At 46.9% G+C, this 27,121-nt stretch overlaps 10 protein-coding genes across 10 annotated transcripts; 7 read left to right on the forward strand and 3 right to left on the reverse strand.

Moving 5' to 3' along the window:
* Positions 1-1,053: 1,053 nt before the first annotated feature.
* On the forward strand, positions 1,054-1,531 carry FMAN_16242 (uncharacterized protein; the record flags this gene model as incomplete). Its single annotated transcript, XM_041824952.1, has 2 exons — positions 1,054-1,075; positions 1,122-1,531. 2 exons carry the CDS (start codon positions 1,054-1,056, stop codon positions 1,529-1,531), a joined length of 432 nt encoding a protein of 143 aa, XP_041690381.1.
* Positions 1,532-2,967: 1,436 nt separating this feature from the next.
* Positions 2,968-3,752, forward strand: FMAN_15355 (uncharacterized protein; the record flags this gene model as incomplete). The annotated part of the gene is made up of 2 exons (XM_041824953.1): positions 2,968-3,031; positions 3,085-3,752. The coding sequence occupies 2 exons, from the start codon at positions 2,968-2,970 to the stop codon at positions 3,750-3,752; spliced, it is 732 nt and encodes a 243-aa protein (XP_041690382.1).
* Positions 3,753-6,024: 2,272 nt separating this feature from the next.
* On the reverse strand, positions 6,025-7,215 carry FMAN_16243 (uncharacterized protein; the record flags this gene model as incomplete). Its single annotated transcript, XM_041824954.1, has 2 exons — positions 6,025-6,431; positions 6,516-7,215. The coding sequence occupies 2 exons, from the start codon at positions 7,213-7,215 to the stop codon at positions 6,025-6,027; spliced, it is 1,107 nt and encodes a 368-aa protein (XP_041690383.1).
* Positions 7,216-8,124: 909 nt separating this feature from the next.
* On the forward strand, positions 8,125-8,484 carry FMAN_15356 (uncharacterized protein; the record flags this gene model as incomplete). Its single annotated transcript, XM_041824955.1, has 2 exons — positions 8,125-8,188; positions 8,237-8,484. The coding sequence occupies 2 exons, from the start codon at positions 8,125-8,127 to the stop codon at positions 8,482-8,484; spliced, it is 312 nt and encodes a 103-aa protein (XP_041690384.1).
* A 2,018-nt stretch (positions 8,485-10,502) lies between these two features.
* FMAN_15357 (uncharacterized protein) lies at positions 10,503-11,888 on the forward strand (the record flags this gene model as incomplete). The annotated part of the gene is made up of 2 exons (XM_041824957.1): positions 10,503-11,523; positions 11,596-11,888. 2 exons carry the CDS (start codon positions 10,503-10,505, stop codon positions 11,886-11,888), a joined length of 1,314 nt encoding a protein of 437 aa, XP_041690385.1.
* A 3,336-nt stretch (positions 11,889-15,224) lies between these two features.
* On the reverse strand, positions 15,225-15,812 carry FMAN_15358 (uncharacterized protein; the record flags this gene model as incomplete). The annotated part of the gene is made up of 1 exon (XM_041824958.1): positions 15,225-15,812. One exon carries the CDS (start codon positions 15,810-15,812, stop codon positions 15,225-15,227), a length of 588 nt encoding a protein of 195 aa, XP_041690386.1.
* Positions 15,813-19,725: 3,913 nt separating this feature from the next.
* Positions 19,726-21,938, forward strand: FMAN_15359 (uncharacterized protein; the record flags this gene model as incomplete). Its single annotated transcript, XM_041824959.1, has 5 exons — positions 19,726-20,381; positions 20,434-20,606; positions 20,692-20,838; positions 20,897-21,548; positions 21,605-21,938. 5 exons carry the CDS (start codon positions 19,726-19,728, stop codon positions 21,936-21,938), a joined length of 1,962 nt encoding a protein of 653 aa, XP_041690387.1.
* Positions 21,939-22,725: 787 nt separating this feature from the next.
* FMAN_15360 (uncharacterized protein) lies at positions 22,726-23,586 on the forward strand (the record flags this gene model as incomplete). Its single annotated transcript, XM_041824960.1, has 1 exon — positions 22,726-23,586. One exon carries the CDS (start codon positions 22,726-22,728, stop codon positions 23,584-23,586), a length of 861 nt encoding a protein of 286 aa, XP_041690388.1.
* Positions 23,587-23,916: 330 nt separating this feature from the next.
* Positions 23,917-25,761, reverse strand: FMAN_15361 (uncharacterized protein; the record flags this gene model as incomplete). Its single annotated transcript, XM_041824961.1, has 3 exons — positions 23,917-24,086; positions 24,136-24,572; positions 24,623-25,761. 3 exons carry the CDS (start codon positions 25,759-25,761, stop codon positions 23,917-23,919), a joined length of 1,746 nt encoding a protein of 581 aa, XP_041690389.1.
* Positions 25,762-26,023: 262 nt separating this feature from the next.
* FMAN_15362 (uncharacterized protein) lies at positions 26,024-26,945 on the forward strand (the record flags this gene model as incomplete). Its single annotated transcript, XM_041824962.1, has 2 exons — positions 26,024-26,092; positions 26,148-26,945. 2 exons carry the CDS (start codon positions 26,024-26,026, stop codon positions 26,943-26,945), a joined length of 867 nt encoding a protein of 288 aa, XP_041690390.1.
* Between the last annotated feature and the right edge of the window lie 176 nt (positions 26,946-27,121).

Below are 27,121 nucleotides of genomic sequence, written 5' to 3' on the forward strand. Positions count from 1 at the left end.
AGACGCGCCATTTCTCCCGAATATTAAGCATGCCTTGGTAGTCGCTGATCCAAATTGGATCTCTGTGATGCTCATGCAGCCGGGCTTCTGATAACGGGCAGAATTTGATCACGTAATACAGGTCCCCCGTGTTATAGCTCGAAGGGTTTGATCCGCCGTAGCGGACGTGTACGACAAATAATCGTCGGAGCTCACGGCCCCGCCGATGCAGCTTCTCCATTCGCTTAGCTCGTTCGGTTCTGTTGGTCATGATGAATGAATATGATGGAGAATCGACGTGTTCAATTGATGGATGAGTTGATTAAGTGCAAACTTCGTGGTAGGATGTCAATAATGAGTGGGAATTTTGATAAGTGAGAAGGGGATGGTGCGTGACGCGATGAAGATGTAGAAAGTTGTTCATTATAAGAGATAAGCTAAGGGAATGGTGAAATACCAACTCTGTAGTAAAACGCCAATACAGATGGGAGCTCTGGTGAGTGATGGAAGAAAAAAGGTAGGCGATACGATGAAGATGCAGAAAGCTATATTTAAGTGGTTGAAGCCTGGTGACTCACCCAGCAGCCTGGTTGTTTTGAATGCTCTTTGTTCTGATGGCGGCTTGACCAGGATACTACAGATCAGCCGCAACGTGAATGACATCTGATAAGTTAATTGAGGGAAATGACAATCGTTTCTCTTTTCAGTAGTGTCTGAGAATCTTAATTCCCACGGTTTTATCATGATGCAGCTTGTCACCTCGTCGGCGTTCTTGCTTTGAGAGCGTGAAATTGAATGGGGTTGAATTGCTGTATTTCTTTGAGGTCGTGTAAAGTCACCACATCTCTCCGACTGGTGATGTTGCTCTTGACGGGGACCTGCATATTGGATCAATCCAGCGGGAATTCACCGCCCGTAACCGATTGAAATGCGCGGCATATAAATTCTTCTTCATCAGATGCATTCTCTCTCTTCGCACTTTTCCCAACTCCCCTCTAGCAACGCAACAAGCGCATATTCCATAACAACACTCAACTCATATTCTACTGCGATTCATCTTATCTACGTGCAAACATGCTAGCACTTGTTTCGCTCGGTAAGATATTCCAGAACACTCGGTTAGCATCACTAATTCTTTTCAGTTGCTTGGCTTTGGCCCGAGCCAATCTTTCAGCTAGAGCCAGGAACCCCTCCTATCAACCCTTGCCTCTGGAATCTTGCTGCCATGCTTACCGGAGGCCACATCGGCCTCACGCACATGCTTCTTCTTGTCCCTGCTGTATTCTTCTATTCCGTCATAATGCCGACCCGTATCCTCAGCCTCCTTCCCTCTCCCGCAGGACAACCTAAAGTCGAGATTTGCTGGCCAGGTGTCCTTGCGGGCCTTGGCGCCAACCTCGCAGTGTCATGGGCCTACACAGACCAGGGCCTCGCCTTGCGAATTTGGTTTCCGGTCTACTGCTTCACTTTCGGCGTCGTCCCTTATGTCTTGCAGCTTGTCGCTGTCAAGTTTCCCTCTTGTGCCATGCGTATCGCTACCGTACTAGCATGAATCTTGGCCGTTGAAACCCGTTCGGCAATCGAACAATATGGATGGAGCGAGAGCCTTTTCCTGCGACACCGTTCAACTGTATGGCTCGTGCTCGCTGAGACTTTTGGATATGCTATGCAATGGGTTGAGTGGCCGCCTGAGGTTTCATCGGCCATTTAGGTTCTTCCTTGGAGAGCCCTGGGGATTTATCTCTAATCTGGATTCGATTTTTGGGTGAGTTAGGCGTTGATGATCTCATGTATGAGCGGAGACTCTGACGGAAAGACGAGCGGTCTGACTGAGACAAGGAAATGTTGATCAATTGATTCTTGATCCCTAGGAACACAAGAATGTACTCTAGTTAGGTGGTGGAAGTGGAATATGAGTTTGTATTCGCCTGCAAATGAGAGCAAAGTGTCTCGTGGTTGTGAGGCACATATTCTGCTGCCAAGCATTGAGGTTCATACTAGATTTACGTAGTTTTACACTGCATAAGTGTAGTCCAAACTCAGACTGCACATATACTAAAGCTGTAGAGGGCCTTGATCTTATGTGTCGTGAATAAACTGGACAAATGGCATCTGTTAAAAATTGTACTGCGCCACTCGGACATATGAAGAACTTTTTGTCTATCATTGGTTGGTGATTTACTGATATGGTTCATCTGTTGGCTTGTATAATTGCAAATGCTCACTTTAAACTACATACATGCAGTCTATACTAGAGCACCAGGAGTTTAGACTTCAATAAATGTCAGCAAAAGGAGAAGAGATGCGCAAAAGAGCCATATAGTACACTTATCGACAACTTCCACATTTAATTTCGTTAATACAGTATCAGCTGGTGTCATTAAGTGTTGCTGGGTTCGCAGACGCTAAACATGAAGTTGGTTCCACCTTGACACCGCCTGGCAGCATCTTCACCATCATGAGCGGAGGTCGTAACAGAGACTTTGCTTGAATGCAAGCAAAACTACATGGATATATGTTCTACTTGTCATTCACCTTTCGTGACTTGGAACAAAGGTCTATGCGACAAGCATTACATGTGCCAAATGCAGGCTTTCAAGACCTTTAAATTGCCTTCATCAATCATTGACCTCATGTTTCCTTGTCTTCTCATGGCCCGTAGGCATGCTTTGAAAATCTCAGAAAAAACAAAATTCAACGCAAGCCCATTCTTTATACTGCAGTGAGACAAACGATATCTACACAGATGTGCATTAAAAGCTCAAAGGAATTTGAATTCACCGCAATTTCAGTCTTTATCCTGCAGTGATGCAAATCCAGACTTGCAGCAAACAGAGCTCACTGCATGCAGCAAGTTCATCAAAGAGCTTTGTTGTCCGATATACTTAAAACGCTTCATCGCGCCGGCATTCCCAACTATGATCTTTCCAACTCAATCTCAGCTTCTGATCATTTTGCAGACCATAACAAATTCTGAACAGAGTCAACATGTCTGACCTGCTCAATGACCCCGTCTTCTTCAACCTGACTCCAGATGACTATCGTCGAGCAGGTAAGTAACCTCATTAATGCCATTCCATAATATTACAAACAATCTGAGCTTAGACTTGAGCACGCCTGAGTCCCCGATCTCTCCGCTTTCTGAGCAATCCCATGAATTCCCTACCTTCGATAGCTTTGGCTATCGGGCAAGGGCTGCGGTAAAGGCTTACTTGGAGGATCATGAGGGACATCATGACTCCGCCAAGCGTCGGCGGTCAGCTCTTGGTCCCGAAGGTTTATCTCTTGGCGCCAAACGCCCTCTATCTGCATACCTGGAATGTCGCCAACCCTCCGTTATCAACGGTTGGCCAATGCCTAGCGCCCCTGGCTATTGGCCGAGTTACGATGCACTTTGTGACGGCAAAGATCCACGAGATCCTTCGTTCATTCAAGAACAAGACAAGTTTCCAGGATCTCCCTCGTCAGACATAACCTTCGACAACTCAGTCATTCGACAAGTCCTTGGTACTCGAAAGATTTACCGCACTGGAAAATGCGAATATCTTGTCCATTGGGCAGGATATCCTAGAGGTCAACTCTCCTGGGTCTTGCAGGACATCATTCGCCCTGTTGCCGAGCACCAGTTCATGTTCTTTGAGTACGAGCGTCACCTGTCGTGCTACAAGGGACCGGGTGGTGGAATCTTTACCCGAAAAGATGCACCTCAGTGTGAGGAGGGTGATGAGATGGGTTGTGTCGGCTGTGCGCGATGCGGTCGAGGATGTAATTGAGGTGTTGTGTTGGTGCCGACGGATGTTGTCGCTTTTCATGTATTGATGAATTTTGGGGTTTTCTCTAGAGATAGACTTGGTGTTGTGCTTCGGGTAACATTTAGGTAATTGCATCGTCACTTTTTTTGGACTCTCATGATTTCCAGGTTCATCTCACATTCCGTGACCTGCAACTATCACGATTCATGTGAGCTTATCGATATGCACAGGCCACGCCCAGTTGGCTATGCTAGTGATCCGTGCCTTCAAGGTAGAGAGGCAACTTAAAGGCAACTAATCCTCGCTGATTTTGATCATCGGGCTTGAAAACAAGCTCGAATGCCTTTTCGACAGATGCAGAGAGAGGCTCAGTTAGATACATGATCTCGTTCTCTGATTCCTACTCGAGAGTAACATGGATCTCGACCTCCAGTTCCTATTCAAGAGTGACGGCCTCGACCTCAAGCTAGGAATCTGTGAAGATGACATATCTCCAAAAGGTAAAACTTCAGCACAGCTTAGGGTAGAAAATGTACTTGCCGGCTTAAAAGAATTCATTGTCGGAGACATCAGTCTTTGTTGACGTGGAGGATGTTCAGGCACCCAGTAAGTTGGCATACGCTGAACACCCAAACTCGAGCCAACGAAAGAGCCGAAAGCACGGAAAACATCCTGCCATATGGACAACAGGCGACTGACAAGCCCTGCTCCTCTCAGCAAATCGGCGAGGAAGCGAGGGAGTCTCTTCTGCACTGCCCGATCTTTCATCGATAGGAGGCGGACGCGCTCGTCCTGAGGATGAGTTTCGGAATTCTGTTCCGGTTGCAGTGTGGCCTATACCTTATCTTTCTGACGTTGTGTTGATGGGACGAAGAGAAGGACACGAGAAGATGGAAGATGTGTGCCTGGGCAAATACTGTGTTACCTGACTTTAGGTATTGTCATTGTCACTGTGAATGTGAGCGCGGACATCACTCATTGGTTCTCAATAGCTGCCGCCCCATACTGAAGTCTACTAGACTCGGGAGAAGCATTCACAGAATCGAAAAGAACCTCTCACTAGATATTTTATTTTCGCGCAACAAGACAGAAATGCTCCACAACCAGTATCAACACGGTTTTAATAAATGACTTGATATAAGGCGCTTACTGCAGGTGGAACGCAAAGAAATGAGTCCTAACTTGGCCTCGGTCTTCGGTGCAGGTAACAGCCTGTGGAGGAATGAGTCTTTATTTCTAGGTACTCAGTATAACCAAGACTCTCAAGCTAAGCCTTCTTGAGCTATCGTTCCCCAACGTCAACGAGGCAAAGCGTTCAAGACATTATTTGGCAAGGCTGCTCTTCCTGTAGAATCTCTCACTGGGAGCATCATCAACTAATCCTTCGATGGCCGGAGCCCGTTCCCAGGATTCTCAGCATAGCATACATACCTTTGTTATATCGAAACAGAAACGTGAGGTTATTTACAGCAACGATAAGAAGTATGGTTTGTCCTTGATTGAAGGGTTGGCTCCTTTTGACGCAAACCCTCTTGGCGTTGGAAATGGGTGTTATGCTTTCTTGTCAGTGGAATTAGGGGGTATTCATCGCAGGAGCCGTGTTTTTCGCTGGAAGAGCAATCAGATTATAGTGACGGGGTCGTGCTAGGGAATGCGTGGCAACACGTCGTGACCGCCAACCAGTTTCTGAGCACCAACCAATGAACCAAGCCTACACGATGAAATAGAACGTCATTCTTTCGCTTAGAACATAAAACACGGCGAAACTTGAATCAATTCAAAAGGTAGATGTTTTGTTGGCGCATTTCACGTATAGAGTCTGGCCGGCCAGTCTTGCTTTTATTGTGCGCATCACTCTCGGTAGGATGGGTAAGGTAGTGTGTAAGACAAACCTCCAATAGATGTAGATAGCTACAGCAGGTGAAATCAACGGCCGGCGTTATGACTCGAGCAGAGAAGACGCTATTGATAAATAGGGTATTTTAAGATTTCTATACCAGTTTCTTCGATCCTCATATAAACCACATTTCCGTCTTCCACTTCTCCTAATCGTTGGATGAGTCCGAACCTGGCTTCTTGCCCCCAAGACTTAGAAACCAAGCTTTATATCCTGTTGGCACATGTGTTGTTGAGACTTGTGTGATTGATCTTGACGATGACTTCTTCTGTTGATGAGACAATGTTGCCCTCTATGACGTCTGCTCTTTTTAACGGAGTCGTAGGATACATAAAAAGCTACCCAAGGACCTGACCAACATGCCCAACTATCCAGTTTCTCTTTCAAGATGTACCATCAATAGTCATCACCCGATATCCTTCTCCCGATAGCTTGTCTAAAGTCCTCTCCAAAATCTTTCAAATTCTCCCGAGTGACCATGTTGTCGTTGATACCTGAACACTTTTCATCGAGCTCTTTTACCTCCTCTTGTACCTCCAAAAGCTTTGCGTCATAGTCTTCGAGGTTGACTTTGTCGTTTTGTCGTTGGAGGGCTTCAATCTCCTGCTCTGCTGTTTTGATTCTCCTTCGTAGATCCTTTATCTCCTTTTGTGCTGTTTCAAATGCCTCCTCAACCGTCTTACCTTCGGATGTAGTCATGCCTACGCGTGGCCCTGGTCCTCGTTTTTGGTCATCGAGGGCTTTTTCCAGTCGTATCTTTTCCTTTTCTAAAGTAACTACCCTCTCTTTGAGCTTCTCCTCCTCTTAGGAAGTCTTCCATAACTCGAAGGTGGCCATCTTTTGGCTCAGGGATTCAAGAGTCTCAGCGCCCGCCGTGCTTGTCTCACTCTCTTGGTCATTTAGCTCTCGCCGTGGCCTCTTTCTCTTCTGTGTTGCTGTGTCCAAAGAAGATGATGGCACATCATCGTAGGCTGGTATTCTGTCCGACGGGGCAGGGAAACGAGCAATCCGGGCGCCTTGACCTTGATATAGGCTCTGCAGGTCAAGCTGTCTTTTGCGAGTGGATCGGTATCGGCCTCCATTTATTGCGTTGCGTATGGAACTTAGCCCAGCCTCATGTGAATCAGTATGATCGATATACACGTGGCAAGATTTTATTTGTGCTATCTGGCGAACACAATCGATAACAACACCAGATTGCGTCTTGCCTTGGGCCGGCTGTTCTTTCGCGTGCAGAGGAATAAGGACCGCAATATTCTCATTGAGCTTAAAATCGAGGCCAAGGACCTTAGAGCTCAGTTTTCCCCCCGCGGGTTGAGGGACTGTCGCGAGGATCTGAAAACAAAAGGTCTCGATGGTCGAGAGCGGTATACTCAAAATGAGGGACGAGAGTTTGGGTGCTTTCTTGTCGGTAAGCTTTAGATGGATAGGTACCCAGATTTCGAAGAGGGATGAAGTATTACCGATCCGTGTCTTGAATGTCAGGCTGCTCTGCTTTGGATCTGGCTCGGCCAGGTACTTGAGGCTATCACCACTTGGCCAGCCAACGACGGCGGCCGTAGAGATTTGAGTATTTATCTCTGACATGTTTGATTGAGTCGCGCAGGACACGAAGATGTTGTTCTGGGAGAAATGAGGTCGAATGAAAGGTTGTGTTCACCTGAAAACGAGTAAATCAGTGAATTGACTTCACCTGGTACCTAGGCAACAATAACACACATTGGCTCGGGCTGGAAGATTCGCCGTGTGGCTGTTCTATTAGCCACCGGCCTACCGTAGATGTGGCGCTATGGAATGGAATCTGCCACTGTCAGAACATATCACATGATCACGCGTTTTCTAGCTGCCCCGCAACGCGCAACGTGCATTTTGTTCTGCCCCTCACCTCTCCAACTTCATCTCCAACTCTCACTCACCACCAAATTTCCCTCTTTGCAGCACAACACAACACAACACAAAACACAGCACAAGTCCAAAGACCCGGTGAACCGCCACTACAGGCCGCTATAAAATTCCGACTTGTACCCCATCAAACGAGCGCGATGCCTCCTTTCTTGGAACAACCGGGGCACTGTAGACGGGGCCTGGTTCAGCGCCCGCCGGCTGTGATTCGGGGGCCTGGCGCTTGATCTTGCCGGCTGTGATTCGGGAGTCAACAGGTTGCCGGTTGGTGCAGTAACTGGTTTGATCTTTGGTCCCCTGGGCTGTGTGTGCTATGTTGACCAGGTGCGTCTACACTCTTACTATCTGGCTAACTCTATACAGGTTTGAGCGTCATCTTCTCTGGGTACTAGCGCAACTTCGAGTTCCGACTTCCCTTCTGCTTGCTGCGACAATCTCCTCATCGCCTCCGACCAACTCGCCATTCGACCCTAGAACACGATTGGGCTAGCCGATAGCCTAGGAACCAATACCGCCAAATTCGAAGCGCGCGACGCTTTGGAAGCAACAATGGATTGTAGGACAGCACCACTCCTTCGTATTTGCCGCTGTCCGATGCCAGCGGCTTTATGTCTCGTTCGTGTTGGCTTCTGCAGCGAGCCAGGGCAGCACCTTATTGGTGAGATGCCTGGGTGCCATCCATTCTCAGAGCTAATGTGTTCGGTAGTTGAGCCGTTCGACACCTTGTTCGCAGCGCCGCTCCTTGCCCAAGTCCCTTTCCTCCTCTCTATTCTCCTCTTTACACTGTCAGCATCGTCGCCACCCAATATTCTTTCATTACCGACACAAGTTCCTCGAGACTCCCACGGTAAAGTGCTGCCGACCGCCTCCCCAAACACAACGACCAACAGGCTCCACGACAAGTCGACTTGTTCAGCAACCAAGCGAAACCCACAAATATATACACAATACTAGTCACAATCTTTCGGTCGTCCGACTGCTCTAGTTATCTGCCCGTACGCCTCATGATCCTGTTTTCGAATCTGTCCTACCTCTGTGTAAAAGGGACGCTTCCTTCAACATGCTCTCAGAATGCCACTCGCTCGTCACATCGAGGGTCGCCACGCTTGTTCGATGCCACGATCGCTCAAGGTTAAAGTACAACAGCTGCATGTCAACAGCACAAGTTTCTTTCCCCGCCTCTCAACACGTCCAATATAACGAAGAGCCAAAGCTCGCTTCACTGCTCTCACTAGCGTGTTCGCCGTCTGTGAGATCTGCTACATCAGGCTCGCGATAAAGGTAATGATCAACAGCAACAAGTCAAGAGATCATGAAAGAAAGTCTGCTTGAATCGCACATCGATTCCACGCACACGGGTTCCTCGAGACCGACCAACCTCCCCAACATTACAAGTCATCGTTGGAAAGCTCTACAACATCTCGGCGTCGGCCAAACAAAGTCCACAAAGCGGCCCTTGGCTGCCGACCAGCACATCGCCGGCAAAACGACTCAGTGATTTACCTCAGTCTATAGACCTTGGTAATTGATATACAGGTAATCTTCCGCACAATAGTAACAGTCCCCTTGGCTCATGGCAACGGCATCGCCTGTGTGAAATAAAACGTCTCTTCTCCAAAGATTCAGAGATAGTATCATAAGATAACTATCAATCGAATGTCCATTTCGCCATCTCAAACTTGAGACCAATGCAGACCGATACCTCGTTCCCACGTGACAACTTGTCTTCCTCACGTAACAGTCGCTTCCATATAGAGCACTCAGTCATGCTGATAGATTGACTACTATAGCAAGCAGCATGCTAAAAGTTCTTCTTGCTATATAGTACTATAAGGCTAACCTCTATATAATTAGTAAGATTAGTAGCTCTTAGAAAATATATAATGTTATATTAATAAAATTATAATTCTTAATAAAATATAAAATAAAATAAGTTTTAGTTTTTTAATATTTAATTTAATAAAGATATTAAAGAATTTTTATTATATTTTTTTATTTTAAATTAATATTAGACTTTTTACTATTACTTTTTATTATAAAGCTTTAAATATATATATAAAGTATTTAAAAATATAAATAAACTATAAATTATTTCTAGTTAATATTATAAGAATATAATATATAAAGTTAAATAAATTATAATATATTTAATTTTCTATTTACTTAAGTAAATATAAAAATATAAAAAATAAATAATATCTTATTTGATTATAATAGATTTTAAATTCTTAATTAATTATTATTTTTATAAATTAAATAAAGCCTTTTTTACCTTTATAATAAAGTAAAACAGTTTTATTAATAGGTTTTGCCCTATAGCTGCCTTATTAACCTAAGTTAAGCTGCATAAAGGTCAGAAACTAGGCTATAGAGGTTTATAAGAAATGCCTAAAACAATTCGTAAGTACCTACACTCGTTACACCTCCCAGAAAGTGTCACTTTTACAATTAACTGAAGGAGTCTGGTGCTCAAGGGCTGTATGCTACAAGACGCTTTACTGTTTGTAAAGTAATCGACCTGCCAACAGTGGAACCCTGGAAAGACTGACCAAGCATTTCCATAAAGCCCGGGGTTTCAGCTCCAAGCGCCACTAATCATGTCGTCACAAGCCAGGGCGCTTATATCAGAACTCAAACACCCAATAACAATCCTGCTGCAAGCGCCAGGGGATTTTGTATGTATTACCCGCCGAGCCACTGACCAATCAAATGGATTAGCCAGGAACAAGGTCACTCACCGCTCAGTGCCAAGAATAACAATCACAATGTAGCCTAGAATATCCACCATACCTGAGCTTCGTATTGTAGTCGACCTATCGGGGACACCATACATGATTGTTCACAAAGACTGCATGTTACAGATGAGCTGAATATGGTCCTGCTTTGTTACATCGACAATATCAGAGATCACTTCATTAGTGTTATCAAATATCGTATTGCAGAGTCCGGAAAGATATCACATTGCAGTCCCGATGCCTTCGAAGCGGAGAGGCCGAAGCCATAGCGATGCCGACAGAAGCCCAACACCATCCGCAGAGCGTAAGAGGCAGAAGCACGAAAAAGATCGAGGCGACAGTTCCGAACTGTGCATGGCAGATCTGTCGCGACCAAAAGTCCAGCCAGAAAATTATTCTGTCGGTTGGATATGCGCTCTAGACATTGAACTAACTGCCGCGGAGTGTATGTTAGATGCGTCACACGGAAGTTGCGATCAAGATACCCATGACAGCAACACATACGTTCTTGGGAGAATTGGCGAACATAACATTGTTCTGGCCTGTCTCCCTGACGGCGGAGCCGGTAACAACAACGCCGCCATAGTTGCTACCCACTTGCGTCGAACTTTTCCTTCTATAACTCTGATGTTGATGGTTGGCATTGGAGGTGGTGTTCCTGGACCGCATAACCCACGTCTGGGGGACGTGGTGATAGGTAATGAGGTCATTCAATACGATCTCGTCAAAAGCTTCGACGATCATGTTCAGCTTAAAGGCATTGCTCGCCGTCCAGATTCGAATGTACGCACTGCTTTGACCACGTTCAAGGCTGGTCATGAAAAGCATCAGAAGAACATCTCGAATATTTTGCAACGTCTAAAAGAATACATTGCACCCGATCCGGCTTTAGACGTGTTATTTTGCGGTGACTGTGAGTACTCTCCCGCACAGAATTGCGAGTTTTGCGACCAGCAAAACCACAGACGACGGGCACCTCGATCAGCAGAACCTCACATCCATTACGGAAGGATTGCATCAGGAAACCGGGTTGTAAGAAACGCTATAGAAAGGGACAGAATTGCAGAAGAGCTTGATGTTCTCTGTATCGATATGGAAGCAGCAGGTGTTATGGACAGCTTCACTTGTTTATCGATACGGGGGCTGAGTGACTATGCGGACTCTCATAAGAACGATATATGGCAAACACACGCTGCAAATGCAGCAGCAGCGTGCACAAAGGAATTCCTTACTGTTGTGCCTTCGAGGACAATTCCAGGTACGTACTGGCTGCAGCACTGTGAATCACGACCTTTAAATGAAGGCTTTTGATTTGACTAGTCAAACACAGGTTCTATTTCAGCTAGCAAAAACACTTCAAGCTCGGCTCGTCAGCAGCAGCCTACAATAATCATTCGCAACATAGAAACGGGAAGTTGTAGCCATCAGTTATTTGAGACCCAGGAAGGATCGGTGATCTCAAAAGTTTCTGCAAAACACAATTCTGTTCAGGCGTTTGGATCGAAAGACATTATTCAAATAGCTTCTGGTATCTGTACGACCCAAAACATCGAGTCTCCAGACGCCGATGACTCAACGGAGGAGCTAATGGATGAATGTGCCTCAGCGTATGCTCGCCGCTGATTAACTGTTCAATAAATAATTTTCTTCCTTATTGCCGAATATCATTTATTACTCCAAGCTTCTTTCCCGTCCCGGTTTTGAAATTTGACGGTTCAGCGTTCTGGCGGGGGGCAGCTGCTTGACGACTGCCTAGCATTTGCGCGAGGTCCTTGACTGATGACTCTTCCCAAGCGCCAACGACCTGCCATGAATGGTTTCCCGCTTCAACATTCTCTGCATCATACAGATGGTCTCTGGTTGACAATAATAACTGTACGCCACACTCGCCAACCGTAATATTTTTGAGTTTGTGGGTGGGCCGGTCGATGCTCGAAGGCACGTCTTGCAGGTCGGGTTTGAAATCGTACTCCATATTGAATGTAGGAAGTGAAGAATGTAGGAAGTGGTAGTGGATGAATAGACTTTGGGTTGAAGTTTTGCAGTAAGAGATTAAGTGCTTGAGCGACGGTGCAGGGTCAAATGCAGGTCGGGGTTCAGATCTTGGCCTTATTTCACCTCGAATGGAAGAACAGTCAACCATGGCCGGCTACTGCGTTCATCCGACGGCCGAAATGGAAAAGAGGGGGCCGGCGCTTATTGCACCCTCTTGTGGCCAGACTCAGCGCTACCGGGAGAATATCGGAAACACCAACCAGCTCTCGAATTAGTCAGCCAGTGAGAGGGCAGATCAAAAATTAGTTCCTGCTAGCGGATTAAGGTAGGCAAAAGAGATCTATCAAATAAGAAACTACTATATCTTAATAACATCACAGGCCAACTTATTATATAGTATTCTTTTTAAAAGAAAACATCGGCCTCGTAGAGATCAATGTTGCTCGACTAGGGCCTGTACTGCCGGCATGTACAATGTGCCTTGAGCGATGCAAGGTGAGCTTTTACCAAAAGCAAATCAATTATTCCTTTCCACTATCCAATTATGGTAGCTCAGAGCTTTCTCCGGGTTGATCCGTTGCCTTTCCATTTGGCATGCGAAAGAGAGTTTTTGATACGATACTATCACTGCCAAAGGGGATAGTTCGGAATTGCTGTGTTCGAGATCTGTCTTCTACCTCGTGCTTCTTTAGGGCCCTGCCAAGCTTTGATGTAATGTTGTCGAATTTGACCTTGTTGAGGAATTCCTTTGCGGCTTACGGAAGACATTGTTGGAGAGCATAAAATACATCCCTCGATCCATGTTACATGTATCCAATAACCATTCGCCGCAATTCTCAATGCTCTTCATTCCGGTCCATCAGTTACGTATCTCAGAGGGCTCTTCAATGGGCTCCTCTGGACTCCCTACATTGTGATGAACCTTCACTGTTAAAGGGCCGGTACAGAACCATGCAAGTTTATCGGAAGAATCAAGGCCGATAACAAGGTCAACGTTTAGATTCGGATCAATCACAGATTTTCTATCTTCTAAGGAGACAGGGGAAGGTACTCTGGTATCCATTGAATGAATGGGATAATCCACGGGACGAAACATGTAGTATGAATGGTAATCCTCGAAACAGATGCTTTTCCGATTCTTAACAGCCGTCGGAAAGCTTCGATGAGTACATCTACTGCCTTTGCACTGGGAAAGACCGTATCCTCTCGTAAGATAGTGTTTGAGTTCTCGTCTAAGTTATTGTACTGGCATGAAAATCTGTGCCAACCTAGAACTAAATCAGTGAATCGAGACCGGAATAGCCTTACCTCCAAAGCAGACAATAAAGCGCTAGGTTACTTCGTCGTTTCAAGTAGCGTTTTGTTGGGGGCGACACTCTTTAGCATTACATAGAACGCTGATGCTGCTTCAAAGGGCCCTACAGTTGTCACCAGGGCTGCTGCTGAACCAAGGAATTTTATGCCAGATGCGCTCTTTCCAAGTTGAGTAGCGTTGTAGTTGTGAGAATGGCCAACAGAATTTCTTAAGAAAACCAATGGTGGCTGGTGGATTTGTTGGAAGAACATCGGTTTCGATTTTACGACAAATCTCATGGCACATGGGGATGGTAGAACTAAACTCATCGGAGGTTAGCAATGCTAGAGGTTGGATGTTATTTCTTGTATCTACATGAGAAATTCCTCGGGAGATCGAAAGAGCAACGCTCACAGTGGAATCTAGGCTCCATTGTGCTGCGACCGCCATGCTGAGAGAGTTTAATTTTGCAATAGACACACTGATGACACTGAGAAAGCGTCTTCTGAAGGCCCCCCCACACATGATTCCGGCCGTCGACATGTTGGTCTTCTTGCGAGAAATCCTCACATGTTTCTTGACATTCCGGCACCACACTACTCGGATTCAGCTCAGGACCGTCAGGCTACGTCTATTTAGCAACACTCGCACTCTTCCTCGTTCCCACTAAAACTCTAGCTTTGAGCTGGTGGGATCTCATGTTTGCCTTGGCTATCTACTTTGAACTTCATCCTTCTCTTCATTCTCACGTCACTAAAGTCGTGCTAAATATCGGCTATTCTCTGAAACCACGAGGGGGTCTGGACCGCCCCCGATCACCTCCGTCTTGAGTCTTTCCAACGCGTGCATGATATAGAGCAACCACGAAGCCCTTATCTCGCAAAGGGCGTTAGTAATGTAGTTTTGTCTTGACCAAGTGTGTGAACTGGGGAAAATAAGTTTATCTTGACCTCTTTGCAACGCTTTTTATGGCCAGGCGGCTGTATCGAAGCCTTCTCGTTTACCACCCCCGGGCTACCCTAGGCCAGATCAACGGCGGCGCCCACTTCCCCCCTGCATCATTATCATGACAGGAAATTGCAACGCGCCAAAACATGAACAACTAACCTTACGACCGGAGTCCACGAAGGAGACCAGATATTACTGAAGGTTTTCCATCCCCTGGGAAATATAAACATATCCATCAGTACGACAGCCAGGCTAAGAACGCGTTTGGGCTAAAGCACGAGACACGATGTCGAACTTTATAAGGCGGATTAACAAAACAGTATTGGGATGTCTCTTGACTTAAGCTTCAGCTTCGAAGTTCCTCTAGGTATCATAGGAGCATCCGTTTAGCGCGGCTGAGGGAATTAGTTCTTTGAGGCTAACCTTGGCACAGGTCAGTGCCGCCCTGCGCAGCTAAGTCTTCATGCCCTTAGGAAGCTTTATCGGTTTAGGGGCATATCAATATGTATATTGATATATTCCTTCGGTGTCCACTCCTACTTGTTTGGATAAGTCGACCGTTGCACAATTAGTAAGCACACCTTTGCGGCCAGGTGAAGCAAGTTAGTCTAGCTCAATGTTGAGTTGAGCTGAGAAATGGGACATACAGCCGTACTTGGTTGATAGCGGAAGAGAATTTCTGAAATCAGGCGGTCTTGATTGTGCATCTAGGTCACTAATGATCAGCCCGCAACCTTGATAAACTCCCACAAAGTGCCACCGTCATCGTCTCGAAACAAGCCACTTCCATCCTCCTTAGCAGAAACCTGTCTCTGCTTCCAAAAGTCCAAGGCCTGGATTTGGTACACGCCACCCTCCATATGGCGTAGAGTAAAATCCTCCCAGCCTTTGTGATGGTAAACCTTTGCGTAGAAATCCCACCAAAAGTCATGACCCAGAAAGGACCCCATGGCAATATTCTTAAAACCTCTAAATCCGTCTCTCTCATTGCATTGCCACTGTGCCTGCTCAGAAATGTATGTTTGGGGTTTCTCCAGATCCATCCACTCGAGGCGTAGATGGCCATTGTGGCACGTGAGGACGCGGCCACGGGCAACGTCGTAGATTAGATATTTGCCGTTGTGGTGAGGATTAGATTTGCGAGTGAGACCAAGAGAACCAGGCGAGGCTACACCAATATCCGTTGAAGCCGGTGTGAATATTGGTGTGTCTATTCCTCCACTTGAATCATCAGGCCAGTTCTCGCCAGGATCAGCTTCAGAAACGGTGCGAGGTGTCATCACCCCAACGCTCGATACAGTGCTTGACATTGATGCTGATGGACTTGTATTCTCAGCTCAGGATAACGATCGAGACGGTGCAGACAAGTGGCAGTTGACTCAGCAGCCGATATTTGACTTGAGGTGTTGTTGTTGCTGGAATGGAGATACACCATTACCCCGCTCTCTGTTTTGTGCCGTTGGTAGCGTGGTTGGCTGACTGATAGCAAGTAACTAATCACAGAGTTGAGTTTATCGACCCACTTTAAGCCTCGTAGGGGAAGATAATTGCCAGGGTGCAAAGTTGACTTGACTTGATCTCATAATGGAAGAAGAGTGATGATCAGAACAAGGCTTTGTCAGGCGTTTGCCGCAGAACACGACGCGACCTGCTCCACCTGTTTTAGCTCTAGCCTCAATATTCTACTACCTATTTAGGATCAAGATGTGCTCCCAATTGGGTCAGCGTTGCAAAGCTAATCGCTAGGCGAGTCACTAAGGTGGATCTTTGTGATTAGCGTTTCCTCCCTAGTCTGGAGATAAATCTGACTGAATCAGCCTTCGAGGCTGGTTTGCCCGGAATGCCATTCAAGCCAAGACTACTAATTGCTAATGCAGCCATGCTCACGGGAGCAGCCTGCCCTCTTGGAACCCTTTAATTGACGGTAGGGGGCTGATGTTGGGACATTTGCCTTTGACAACCCGAGAGGATGTCTTGAGCTTAGTGATTCGAAGATTGAAGTGAACTGAGTCAATTGATTAGCTAGGCATCTATTGATCAAAGTGTGCTTCAAGGCAAGGGTCCTGCCCAGCTGTTCCATCAGTAGTTTCCCTCATGACCTGAGGAGCATAGCTCTGTAGGACACTCTGGTAACAGCGCGCTCAACCTTTGGGGGGCACAAATGGATCATATTGACCATAGAATGGCGATAGGCAGAATTGAGGAAGAAAAGCTGTTGAGAGTATCTCAGAAATACGTAAATGTAATGCACAGGTACGAGGACCCTTGCCCGCCCCTCAAACTGGACTTGAGTAAATGGAGATTCCTAAGTAATGCTGAGGATCCCACTTGACAGCCAAATGACCCTCATTGTCTCTGCTTTCGAGTGCTATAATACTCTTCAGGATACATCAAGGTCCAATATGGTCAAGGCTGAGCAAATACATCAGACAACGACTTTCGAATGTGGTCCGTCGCTTTCACCAAGTCCTACCATCAGGCTGGCTATCAGATATCTATGAAAAATTGACTTTTAAATTTTGTGTCTCTTCTACGAGGCCAAGGTTGGAGGTTGCCCATATCTAGCGAGTCTAATTTATTAGCATCGATGCGAGTCATGGTATGTGTGAGGCGAGTGATGTATGCCATCAGCTATGGGGTCTATCAACTCAAAATAGCCTCAAATCAATTCGAGCAGTATAGAGTCGAGGTATGGTTAGTTTATCGCGTAGACCTGGTTGAATAGTCCTTTGATAAGAGACCCTAGAATATCGCTACAGCCCCTAGTATTGGCGAGACCGGTTGAGTATACTCGCAAATACACATGATTGCTCGGGAGTTCTGAGGTCGTGTCACCGGTGACGAAGATAAGGTGCCAGAGTACCTGTAGTTTAATCGTATTGCGTACCTGACGTTCTCCGCATAAGTCTGGGATCCTTCTGTCTTCTTTCTTAGAAGCGTGAGCCAGTTGATTGTATGAAAGAGATCTTTCATTGGCAGGCCGTCATGGTAGTGATGATGCAGCCGATGTTTCTCAAAGGTTCCCGACATCCAGCATAATAGGGCAGTTTCGTTTGCGCAGTTGGCTTCCCTCTTTATATTTCAGTACCGATCGTAAGATCTAAAGGAAAAGCTCTTACTCCATAGTGTAAAGCTTCCGTCTTGTCGGGCTCCCTATTATGGTAAATGCTGTATTTGGAGCTTAACAATCATTGGATAGAATGCCTTGCCCCCATGAGCAGTTTCGAAGAACGATCTGGCCCGCAGTCGGCAAAACATTAAAAAATGGATCTCTTGTTCTCTTGCTTCTGTAGCAGAAGACATCCATGACATGCCCAGAGAAGGTTTGTACGTGTCTGGCTTGTGAGGGTAAGAGCTGGCGCGGGCGACAGTGTGCCGTCGTCTTCTACGTCAGATTCATCAGCAATATTGACCGGAGCAAATAATCGAGATGGCTGGAATTTATACCAGAAACTAAGTCGGCAATGCAGGTGGCAAACGCAGCAGTATATGCCGTAAGCGATGTAAATAGTCGCTCCAATGAAGAGGGAGAAGGCCGCCCACATAATCCCGCAGGTACACGACAATGAGCTTAATAGTGACGGCGTGGGGGGATAACACAGGCTGTCCTCCAGGAGAAACGTCCGAATTGGCCAATACTGACCGCTACGATCGCAGCCCATCCGAGGTTATGGCTGGCTTTGTGACTGTCGGTATGCACACTTCTCTGTTATCTTCAATTTACGATGTTCTGCTCTGAAACTACTTGAACCAAACTTGAACATCTAGCAAGCTTACACGAGAGGCATTCTCGGTCGGGCGCCACAGACAGCTTTTATCCCGCCGGCACAGTATTCTTTACCTTCTCCTCTCATGGGTAATAGTTGGAATTACAAGAAGCATCTAAGCCTTACTAAGATAGCATATGCGGCTGTTACACCTGATGCGCTGGTGGTAGGCGTTGCTGTTTATGCAGCTGACAGATCGAGAAAACTAGAAGCAAGCTTCGACTTCTATGCTGAGCTCATTCTCAACATGCATCTTCTGTCCTGTAATGCTAGAATGGAAATTTCGGCTAATTTCTCTTATGAGATCGGAATCAGGCCCGTTGATAAGTGGCCTATGTACTTCCAGGCTGAGCTAAACATCAGTAGTCAACCTTTAGGAGGAGTTATCTACTTTGACTGGACAGTTATCGAGTTTCCAGTCCGCTTCGGTGACCAATGCAAGTCTTTGAAGAAGTGATGCCTTGGGGTATTTATCAAGGCTTGCTTCAAGAAGTATGGCAAATCGCCTATCACTGACCATATCCTCTCATTGAGGGGGGGGAAGCAGGACCTTTAAATACGGCGTCCAGAGACCCTCAGAGGCCTGATTCTCCGTGGACTATTAGCGGACATGCGCTCATAACTAGCGTAACTTCTCGCGCTCCTGCGACATATATCGATTTTATTGATGTTTCACATGATCTGTTAAGGAAAGTGCAGTCGAACCGCAGACTCTTGTCTCGGCCAATACAGCTCACAGCAGAAGCAAAAGAATCAGGGACGGAATACATAAGGGCCCGGCAGGGCCTTTTCCATGTTGCCCCGTCAATGATGAGCAGATACAGGTGATCTGATCAAGCCTTTTAGATGATCCCTGTTTTCGTTCTCACCAGGAGTTCCCCGATTGGCTGGCTGTGCTGAATACACCATTTCGCCGATGCTACTGCATGTTGGTCGCCAACACATGCAAGAATGTGGCACAGACTTAAGATAGGGGTAGCAGCAAATAGTCTAAGGGCATCCTAATGACAGTATTCAAAGCCTTGATGAGAAGGGGCAATCCACAGTTCACCTGTACTGGTAAACTTCTGGTGGTGATAATAAATAAAAACGACTACATTAAATCGGGGGCGGCTACTAACGAAAATGCTAGATATCCATTGGCGTTCGGTATCAGCTTCAAGGCCCCATTGTTTTGAAACATCATTATCTTATTCCACAAACAAGGATATCTCGGCGAAGTGTTTTTGGGTTTGAGAAATTAAATTAGAAATGACTGAATAGGGAAGGTGTGTTGGTTATTGCGTTTCAGCCTCCAGACAAAAGCAAGAAGGCAATTCGGCTAAATAGAAAGTGCTTGTTTAAATTTGATATAAGAGAGAGCTTGATTTGAGAGCTGAACACCTACTCATCTCATTACCACTCCGGCAAGTCCGATGCCACACTCTTTAGCATGGGTACTTCTTATCACAACAATATGGCATCTGAACGCAACAGCACCCTACCTATCGGGCGTAAGCCCGTAAACACAGCCAATGCTGTTGCTCAGCACACCAGCATTGAGTCTAAGTCAGTTGAACCTGCAAGTGAGCCGCTTCTATTGGACCAAGAAATCGACCCAAACACTCCTATAAAAGCTTTCGATCAAAAACAATCCGCCAGCGCTATTGGTGTAGTACCTATTAAAGACCATATTCACAGCGCGAGTTTGAACCAGGAAGATTTTGCCGTTGGGGTATTTAGCACAGAGAAAGTCAGTCCGTGCTCGGAAACCATTGTCCCAAGTAGGGTGAGCTGGGGAAACACCCTGCGGCGGGTTATCGAGGGTTGGTGGCAGGAGATTCTTTGCTGTTTAGTCAGCGTCGTCGCTCTCATAACCCTGACAATGACCTTGAGAAAATTCAATAATCAGCCACTGCCTGATTGGCCATCCGGTATCACTTTGAATACAGTTCTAGCTTGCATAGCCACCATATGCAGATCCGCACTACTTATTCCTGTAACAGAAGGTTTAGCACAAGCCAAATGGGTTTGGTTCAAGCAGCCACGACCGCTCAAGGACTTCGAAGCATTTGAAAAGGCGTCAAGAGGCCTAGGTGGTAGCTTGAGCTTGCTCTCTCACACCAAGGGATGGTAAGCTCTGCCTCCAAGATACCCAAGTTCGTACGGTTACTCACAAAAATAGGTTTGTTGGTATCATTGCTGCATTTCTTTTGAGTACCACGATTGCCACATCAACAATCACTCAATTTGCCGTCACATACCCGTCTAGATTTGGCCAAGATGGAAGCAAGGGAAGTGCAGAGGCATGGAGATTAGGGGAGAGCTGGGGGAAGGATGAGTCGAATTATGCTTTCAGTAAGTCACCCACTTCTGACTACTAACTTCTAAAGACGCACATGCTGCAACATTTGGTTGGTAAATGTCTGACAAATACGCATAGTGAACCAGCCAGCAATTGCAAGAGGTGTCAGGCGAGGAATCAATAATTTGGTGACCGAAACGATCCCCTTTAAAGAACCTAAGTGTGCCTCAGCCAACTGCAAATGGCCAGAATTCAGCACGCTTGCTATAGGATACGAGGTTACGAGTACGTTACATATCACCCCTCCGAGACGGTTGCCCGTCGTATCTAAGGTTTTCCCCAGATGTCACCCACCTGATCGAGGCGGATGTCAATTTCCACGATGGGAATCCTAACATCACTCTGCCGAATGGTGTTTGGACTGAACCGGGCAAAAGTCGTGCCAGATTCACTGGCGCCCCAACATTTTCCCTTGGCAGTGGGCCAACCCTAGTACATCAGCATTTGCAAAATGCATCAATTCTCGATTATTTTGCCATTTATTGGGATGCATCTAATCTCATACCTTGGGCAATTGAAGTATCCTACTATTGGTGTGTTGACACTTATCATCCTGAACTAGTCGACAATGTCGTTCGGATGAACAAGTCGGCATCTCAGATCCCAAAGTTACACGCATTGCAAGGGGATGAATACGGTGAATACGTGAATTTGGAACTACCAGGCAAAGACGACGTCACATGGACCATCGGTCGGCTAACTACGAGCACAATAGCAGCTCAGTTAAATGAATCGCTAAGTGGCTACACTGTCGTTCTGGCAGGAGAACCAATGCGCCGTACATCGGGCAGTGACATCTTAGCACAAGCCACCAAAGAGGTTTTACAAAAGCTTGCAAAGGGCAATTCCACGCTTGAAATCCAGGAGGCAGAGAGAGCTTGGTGGACTGCCCTGGAGGGCATGGCGGCGAACGTGGCTAACAGTCTCACAAACACGTAAGTTCATCTACTTCTTTATCGGCTGCGCTATATCCTAATACCGGCTCGAACAGACTCCTTCCTGATCAGTCCAACGTCGATGGTGTTTCATTAAATACGGAGGTATACGTCCAGGTTCGGTGGGAATGGTTGGCACTTCTAAGTGTGCAGGTTGCCCTCTCTATCTCTCTTCTGATTTACATTATTGTTGAGTCGGCGAAAGCAGAGGTCGAAATTATGAAAGGTTCGGCAGTGCCAGTATTGTTTGCCATCAGTGCGGTGGACAAGGCTAGGATGGAGAATGGGGACACCGATTTGGATTCACTGAGACAGATGAAGCATTATCAGCAGCTGTCTCACGTTAACCTACACAAGGTCGGTCAAAAATGGGTCTTGCAGCAAAGATAGCTCCAGTCAGACGGTTCTGGTTATTCAGTATCATGATTCATCTGGTGGTCATCAACATGTCCAAGTTCGAGTTGGCCGACACCACAGGTCGAGTCGATGTGTACACCTCTCAACTCAATCATCAGGGGGAGCCCCATGCTTGGAAGAGTTCCGTCTACAGTTCTCCATGTTCTGGTCTCTTCAGATTTATTGGTTTGAGCTCTAGAGCAAGCGGTCAGGGTGTAACCATACTTCGTAAGCAGCCATCATGCTTTCGCCTCGACACTGAGTTAGATACTTGCTTTTCTTGTGTTTTTAGCTAATACTAGATAAAGAATGGCTCTATAGAAATTGATTAATTAATTGCTTTATTTTCTATTAGTTTATATATATATATATATTGCTAGATATATCGTGGTAGTTCTATTTTAAAAAAGTAAAAAGCCTCTGTCAACTGCCCGCGCGAATTTCCAACAAGACCCCCAAGGACCCAAGCCTGGGGGGAGCCCGGTTTGCATGTCATATATTTATATGGTACTGTATAAGAATGGGCGGTCTAACTGGATGTGCTAGGGATGTCACGCAGCGTGCACGGGCCAAATTTGTTGTATTTCGTTGACATACCACCGCGACTGCGTACAGTAGTAGGCTAGATGCAATAGTAAGCTGACTGCGCCGATATCAGTAAAAATCCTTCAAATCCTGTCAGCTTACTTGTTCATAGAATACCATAAAGGCACCTGACTCTCAGCTCAAGTCTAATAAAAATCTTCCATTGCGATGCTAGTAGTTGCTGGCAATTGTTAGGATGTCATCTTTATCACAGCTTAATACTGAGCAGGCGCAAGTCTTGGATATTGTCCGTGGCTTTCACGAGTATTTCAGTTCCCCGCCCCCATTTAAAGAAGGAGGACGCTTCACTCTGCCGCATGGCCTAATCACTGTTCCTTTCCCACCAGAGATGGGTGGTCTCAAGACAGAAAGCTTTGATGACATGTATGAGCGCGTTAGTGGATTGCTCGCCAAACAACAAGAGTCCGGACCAACAGGCTTCAAACATCAATTGGCAGAGCCACAGGCGAATGTATGGGTCTCTCAAAACATAGCTGCTGTATTCGTGGGTTGGTCAGCCTCCATGGATGGTCGTGGCGAGTTCATCCACACCGTTCACCTCTGCACCTTATACCGTCAATCTGAAGACATCCTGAGCGACGGAAACCCATGGCGTATCTCAGCACTTGTTGATATGAAGCATCTATCACCTGAGAAGCCGGTGCCGTCAGTCGAGACGGGCCCGGTGTCAGATATCATCGCTCCATTCCAAGACTTTCTCAAGAGCATCAAAGCTCAAGACTGGGAGGCCATTCCCGCCCTGCTGTTGCCTGGTACAGGGGCTACGTTATCGAAAGATGGTCATGTACCGGAGACATTCATGTGGCCGGAACTCATTGAGCACCTACAGCAAGAAGCTCAGAATGAACCTACAATTGAGAAGCGGCTTCTTAACTGCGAGGCACGGCGTTGTAGCGATCTGGGCTTCGTTTGGGCGCCGTTCGTGGTTCGGGTTGATGGCGTTGAAATTTCCCATGGAGTATGTGTCTGCTCCTTTAGGTTGGAGGGAGGACGATGGCTTATTAGTAGTCTTTGCGAGACGCGCTATACTAAGTGAATATACATAGTTACAGCCACAACCTGCGGACTAGCCTTCAATGATGTATGAACTCATAAGTGAGATTTATTTATTGCATCAGTCCCTTCTCAGTACATCATTGCCCAGTGAAACGATGTGTTCGCTCCCAGGCCTCCACCACCTTTCATACCATAAAGAGTTATGAACTTTGACCGCATACAAGTTTTCAATTCAAGTTGTTCTGAAAAGAGGTTGAGAAACAACTACCGCTGTTTGGTATTAGATCTCTTCTCGCAATTGTTGATAGTATGAATGAAGCCGCGCAGAGGCGGTCAAGGTTCTTCAGTTATACAGTCTCTAGGATCCCATTTACGGCGCGCGAAAGCCTTCATCCCGTTTTTGTCGCTTGCTGGCGTTATCTTTATCTTCAGCGTGGCCCAGAAGTCTTAGGGCCTCTTTCGCCGTAAGTCTTGATTGTCGCTGTACTAATGTCTCAGCATACGGATGCCGCACCATGCCGATAACAGCGTCCCTCAAAGCTAGCAACAAAATCAGCACCACTCTGCCACAAGAGAAATAAGGTCGTACCCTTATCATGAAGCTTGTTCAAAGCATCAACAGCTTCTCCATACATGTCTTGAAACTCTTTCTGCAACTCACTAGCTTCCGGGCCTGGTCTCCAAGGATTCTTGCCCTGTCGCCAGGGATGTCGTCCCCAGATCATCTCAATGGCCATGACGCCGATGCTCCAGATATCAGCCAGCTCGTCGTATCCCGTCATCTCTCGTTCGGGAGCTAGCCATCCGATCGTTCCGCCTGTTCCGGGCCGAGCGGAGTGATGTCGACCTGGAAAAGGGCTCTCCTCAGCATCGTCGAGATCGAGCAACACTAGAGATATACACTCAGAGGTCCAAGTTCGGATACCAATGTTGACGGGTTTGAGATCTCCGTGTATCCAGCGATTTCTGTGGAGGAAGTTTGTGGCGCCGAGGATGTCTGCCAAAACGGTTGTGACGATGGATATTCTGGTTGATAAGCTCGTGTGGTGAAGTTGTACTATCAGCGATGATCTCACCTTTCCTGGCCTTGTTTAAAGAGTCCCCTGCTGAGGGCGGTGGAAAGTACCTCCTGGGCAGCGGGTTCTTGAACAAACCAAATGTCCGCTATCCTATTCGCTGATCTCACATCATCCGTGATAACTTCAATAAGTCGCAGCAAGCGGTTTTCGTTCTTCCTCTGACACAATGCAGCGAGCGTCTCCAGCTTCATCTGAACATTCCGTATGCGCTCCCTGTCTCTTCCAGCCTGTAATCTTTTTAAAGCAACACGTTGGCCATGGTCATTCGACGCGATGCTGACCATTCCGGAAGCTCCTTTGCCTACAGTACCTGCGCTGACGGTCCATTGTCCAATGATGATGGGGCTGGTTTCAGATGGTGTTGGTGTCAGTGATAGCTCCAGCAGACTGGTGTGTATCTTAAGGTGCTCATCCAAGTAGTCCTTGACTCTGCTGGGGTAGTCGTCGGCATAGGACCCTCGAGCGTACTGGATGCGGTAGCAAAGAGAGCCGAAAGCAAGCCGAGCAGATGATTGGTTGAAAACTCTCTTTCTAGAGATCTTATTCCCATTGACCATGGTGGTGGATCTGTCGGTCATTGGCTGCACATATACAAAACTTGTCTGGTCAATTTGGAGAATGGCTTGATTGCGTCGAACTTTGTACATCTTGTAGTTGCTAGACCGTAAACAAAGGACGATATCATTTAGGTGAGGGCCATCTCTCAAAGACCCAACCACCCACCCTCTTGACGGATTTCGAGGGGGTTGAACGAGGGATAAGAAATAGTGGCCCTTCCAGATTCTAAACTCCTCTTCACTCTCGTCTTGTGCGCGGGATGATGATCTTGGATTCCGTGGCGACGAAATGGGTGACGATGATGAAAGGTCTTCCGATGCTGCCCTAGATAACCGTCTGACTTCTTGATCATTCTGTTGCTTTGAGGAAATCCACATGCATTTTCTTGTGTGCTGTTGTGCCGCTTGGATCACAGGATCTTGGGTCTGTACTTGCAGGGACTCAGCGACTTCATGAAACGCCAATCGCGCCTCAGGGTTTTCTGGTGTTAGGATGAGAGTAGCCCCTTCAGCAGAGGAGCCTGGTAAAGTTGGATCTTCCACCGTCTCTTGACTACTTGGAATATCTGAGACATCCATAACTCTGAGCTGGCTACTTGAGTTTGGGTTAGGACCAGATGAACCGTTGCTGGTGGGGTAAATGACTCTTGATCTGGTGAGTGCAGGGTAGGTAGGCTGGTGGAATATCTCAAGATGAGAGATGTGACGGGACCAATGGCGTGCTACATCGGGCAAAGCGTCATCAGCGGGCTATTGTTCTTCCGTCCTCGACGCGTCAATTGGGCGTCATCCGATTTGCATCTCGACTCAACATCATCAATCAATCAGCGTCGCAAGGGTAATGTTCCCCGGACAGAGAAAACGCGGCTGGCGACAATGCTTGGCTGATAGCTACGAAAAGAAATACGGGGTAAGTGCATCAGCATTTCAAACGATGGCTCAAAACATGCTCATCATATCGCAAGCCTCTCGATGACCCAGTCCCGACCTTCGGCGCCAAATTGGTGACATTTCCATCGACGCCCACTCTACCCATGTGCTTCGCCACACCTGACCCCGACTTCCTCGAGCAACTTGATCGACTTCTCCACGCCATCGAACCCAACCCAGTACCCAAATGCCTGCAGCGCTCGCCCTTTTATGAGTCAGCGGTAGAGATGAGCTGTTCTGACAACGACACCGACGATGAACCCAGCGAAAGCATGCGGGAATTGATGCGCGAGGTGAGGGTGCGCATGTATGCCAAAATTGGTATAGACATTATCGCTGTTGAGGCTAGGCGACAAGAGCGACGAGAACGAAGAGCGCAAAGACGCCAGGCGAGGGAAGAAAAAGCCGAAGCCAGCGCGGCCAGATTGGACAACACCAAGCCGGCGCTGCACGATCATGCTATCAAGCCCTCCAGCAACACCACTGAAGCAGACGCAGATGTACACCAGGCCAAGAACCAGAAGCGAAAGCGCCAAACAGAGGACGAGGAAGATCAGCCCCAACGCAAGGTCGCCAAACCCAGCGAGACAACCGCCGCTCGACCAAGGCGACGAATTGGACCGTCGTTCAAGCCGCAAGCTTCATACAGTCCTCCACAAACACCTTCGCCTACTAAAAGAGAAGATACACAGGGACAAGCTGGGTCGCCGTCATCTCCCGAGTCTCTTGTCGCACAACAACCTACACCCGAGGTTGACAACTCTTCATGCTACTTGAAGCTCGGGAGGGGTCAGGAATTGCCAATTGCAGTAGCGGAATTATCACCAGGATGAGCGTTGTCGGGCACACGAGACCTGATTTTAAGAGTTGAGGATGATGCGGCGACGCACTCCGACTTCTCCCCATGGGTTCATCACTGAACCTGAAGCTATTATCGCCCTCGAGCCCGACCATCAACATGAGCGGAAAAAGCCATAAAGCTATATATAAAGCTTCGCTACCGCCTGAT

This window comes from Fusarium mangiferae (assembly GCF_900044065.1).
Source record: "Fusarium mangiferae strain MRC7560 genome assembly, contig: FMAN_scaffold019, whole genome shotgun sequence".
NCBI lineage: Eukaryota > Fungi > Ascomycota > Sordariomycetes > Hypocreales > Nectriaceae > Fusarium > Fusarium mangiferae.